Source organism: Arachis ipaensis, chromosome B06 (genome assembly GCF_000816755.2).
Source record: "Arachis ipaensis cultivar K30076 chromosome B06, Araip1.1, whole genome shotgun sequence".
Lineage (NCBI taxonomy): Eukaryota > Viridiplantae > Streptophyta > Magnoliopsida > Fabales > Fabaceae > Arachis > Arachis ipaensis.
The window spans coordinates 100,849,204-100,852,450 of record NC_029790.2 but is presented as its reverse complement, the minus strand read 5'-3'; the positions used below and the strand labels follow the sequence as shown (position 1 = coordinate 100,852,450).

At 43.6% G+C, this 3,247-nt stretch overlaps 1 protein-coding gene across 1 annotated transcript; it reads right to left on the bottom strand.

The window, feature by feature from the left end:
* Window positions 229–609, bottom strand: LOC107647156. Its single transcript, XM_016351272.1, has one exon. The coding sequence runs from the start codon at window positions 607–609 to the stop codon at window positions 229–231; it is 381 nt and encodes a 126-aa protein (XP_016206758.1).

Sequence of the window (3,247 nt, the reverse complement as noted above, 5' to 3'; positions counted from 1 at the left end):
TATTACAATTGTACGTACCAAGTTGTTGGCGCCCTTAAGATCACAATTTCGTGCACCACCTTGGCAGCGGGTACTTATTTTTCACCGTCACTTTACTTAACTATCGGTAATCCACGCACAAACACATTCCTCCATCCTTCTTCTTCACCAATAAAACTGGCGCTCCCTACGGTGATACACTCGGTCGAATGAACCTCTTGTTCGAAGTTCTTCCAACTGAGTCTTTAATTATGCCAGCTCTATCGGAGCCATTCTATACGGTGTAATCGACATTGGTCCGGCTCTCAGCACCATTTCAATCGCAAACTCAATCTCCCTTTGAGGTGGGAACTCCGGGATATCTTCTGGGAATACCTCCGGAAAATCTCTCACCACCGGAATCTGACCTAAGTTCTGGGCATCACCCAAAGTATTAGCAGCCAACAGAGTATAACCCTGACACTCCTTCCCACTACAATGCACCATTACAGAGTTCAGGTAATACCCCGTAGCTCCCACTGCTCTATTCTCTCCTTCCGGCATAAATTGAATTGTCCGTTCGAAGCAATCCAACAAAACCCAATTCTTTGATAACCAATCAAACCCCAAAATCATCTCTAGCTCCACCATCGGTAAACAGATCAAATCATGCGTAAAGTATCTACCCTCAAGCTTGAAACCTACTTGTCTACAACCTGACCTAGTCATAACTGTCTGATGTAGAGTATGTACATGCAGATCAAAAGGTAACTTTGACACTTTCAAGCATAATTCCTCAACTTTAGCAAATGAAATAAATGAATGCGAAGCTCCAGTATCATATAATGCAACTAAAGATTTATCAGCAATTAGACATATACCTCTCATCAACGGATCCACCTTGGAAGCATCCTTGGCATTCACAGCAAAAACTCACCCCTGGTGCTGACTCTGACCCACACTTAGGTTCTTTCCACATGTGCAATCCCTCGCAAAATGACCAGGTAAGCCACAGTTGAAGCACCCACCTATACTAATCTTGCAAGAGTCATAAGGATGAAAACATCCACAACGATCACAAGCTAAATCCGAAGAACTCTTACTCTGATTTCCTCTCCCTTTGCCACGCTGAATCTGATCATTGGTATTCTTTCTAAAGCCTCCTTGCCCTTGAGGCGCATATCCCCCTCTCTTGAAGCTTTGTCCCCTTGGATGAAAATACTTGCCACGCCCCCGAATAGAGCTCCCTCCATGAGTGTCTTTGGATGCCGCCACGGCCTTGGCATATTCCTCCACCACTCTTGCCTTATTCACTAAGTCAGAGAAGACACGGATCTGCATAGGAGCCACAACAGTCATAATGTTGTCCTTCATCCTCCTTTGGTATTTGATACACTTCTAGCTCTCGTAGGTCTCTGGGGCACCCTGAAATACCCTAGAAAACCTACAAAGCTCCTCAAACTTGTTGGTGTAATCTGCCACAGACATGGAACCTTGCATCAGCTGCATCAGTTCCATCTCCTTTGCTTCCCTTGCAGACTCAGAGAAGTATTTCTTGTAGAAGGCCGTTTAAAACACCTCCCATGGAATGTCAGCGTTCTGAAGCTATAGCAAGCGACACTCTGCTTGCCACCAGGGCTGGGCCTCTCCCGCTAGCTGATAAGCGGCGAACTCGACATATTGATTGATGGGAACATGCTGCACCTGTAAAGCACGCTCCATAGCCTGGAACCAGTGGTCCGCTTCAGTAGGATTAGTTGATCCTCGGAAAGTTGGTGGATGAACCTTGAGAAACGTCGCCAAGGTCATCGGAACTCCTCTGGCATTATTGCCGTTTCCCTCGGCATTATCATTAGCATTCCCTTCGCCATTCCCATTGTCATTTCCATTCCCAGCCGGTTGGCCCAACCTCTGCACAACTTGTAGAGTCGCAGCAGCATTAGCTTCCATGGTATTAGCGAGATTCGCCATTGCCGCCATGAATTCGGCATGATTGTTAGCTGGTTGCTCATTCCTACTTTCTCGTGTACATGTTCGACCTCGCTCGCGAGTAGCCATGCAGGGTTCCTGTTTGCACCTAACAATCGATATCAAGATGATCAGTCTCAATATCAAAAGCCTAGTGCTTTAATTATCCCAAACAGGCACTCACAAACAAGCATGCTATGCATATATCAAGTAGATAACCTAATAGCATCAAAGAAAAGACACAGAGTATGCAATGAAGCACAATCAGTCCATCCCTCACGCTCACAAGGACGAACCGCTTTGATACCACTAAATGTAACACCCTAATTAGCCTAAGCTTTACCTCGCGTCGTAAAGCAAAGGTTAATCAGAGATTACGACAGATCTAAGCTCATACATAATATATTTATAGGAAGAATAGTATCAACTAGAAGCCCGATGAGGGATATAGCTCAAAGATAGGATTTCAAAGCACAAAACATACTAACGAAGCTACTATCGTAAGGTGCAAGAAACAGATAAGATATAACAAAAGATAAGTATATAATATCATAGGAAACTAGCCACGAATCGCAGAGTTTAAACCGGCTAGTCATATACAGATATACAGAATCAGACAGAAAAAAAATAGTTTATACAATTTTGTTTTCTCAAATATAAGCCTCTAGGCAAAGTAAAAATACAAAAGTGAGAGACAGTTATGAAAATAAACCACAAAGACTCAAAAGAAATCCGGATCCTCCGCTTCTGTTACCAACTAGACAACTCACCGTGGTGGGTTGCGACCTGCATCTGAAAAACACAATAGAAATATGGTATGAGAACCGGAGGTTCTCAGTATGGTAACAGTACCCAGTGATGTACGCCAAAGGCAATCCTAAGCTCCATATCCATCACAAGATTTCAAACTTAACGCATCCTAAAACAATTAGGCATAGTTATATAAACCTTAACATAAATAAACTGGGTAATCTATCTTAGGGAATTTCTATTCTAACCAACACCGCTGTCCCACAGCCTTCACCAACCGATCCTCCATGCGATCCCATTGCCACCGCCTTCCGAGCCTCCTCAATCCCATTAGAAAACACAAGTTGAAGCATATAAGACAAATAATTCAAATAGCAAGTAAGCATGTTATAGAAATAGGCAAGCCATTTCAAGTAGTCAAAGCATACAAACAGATAGAAAATGCATATGATGAATGCCTGTCCTACTGGCTGTGATATCACATTATCGGTTCAACTGTCAACCCGACACATTTTCATGGAGACATCGCCCTTCGGAATTCTCATATGGGAACCCCCGAGGTATAGTGCTC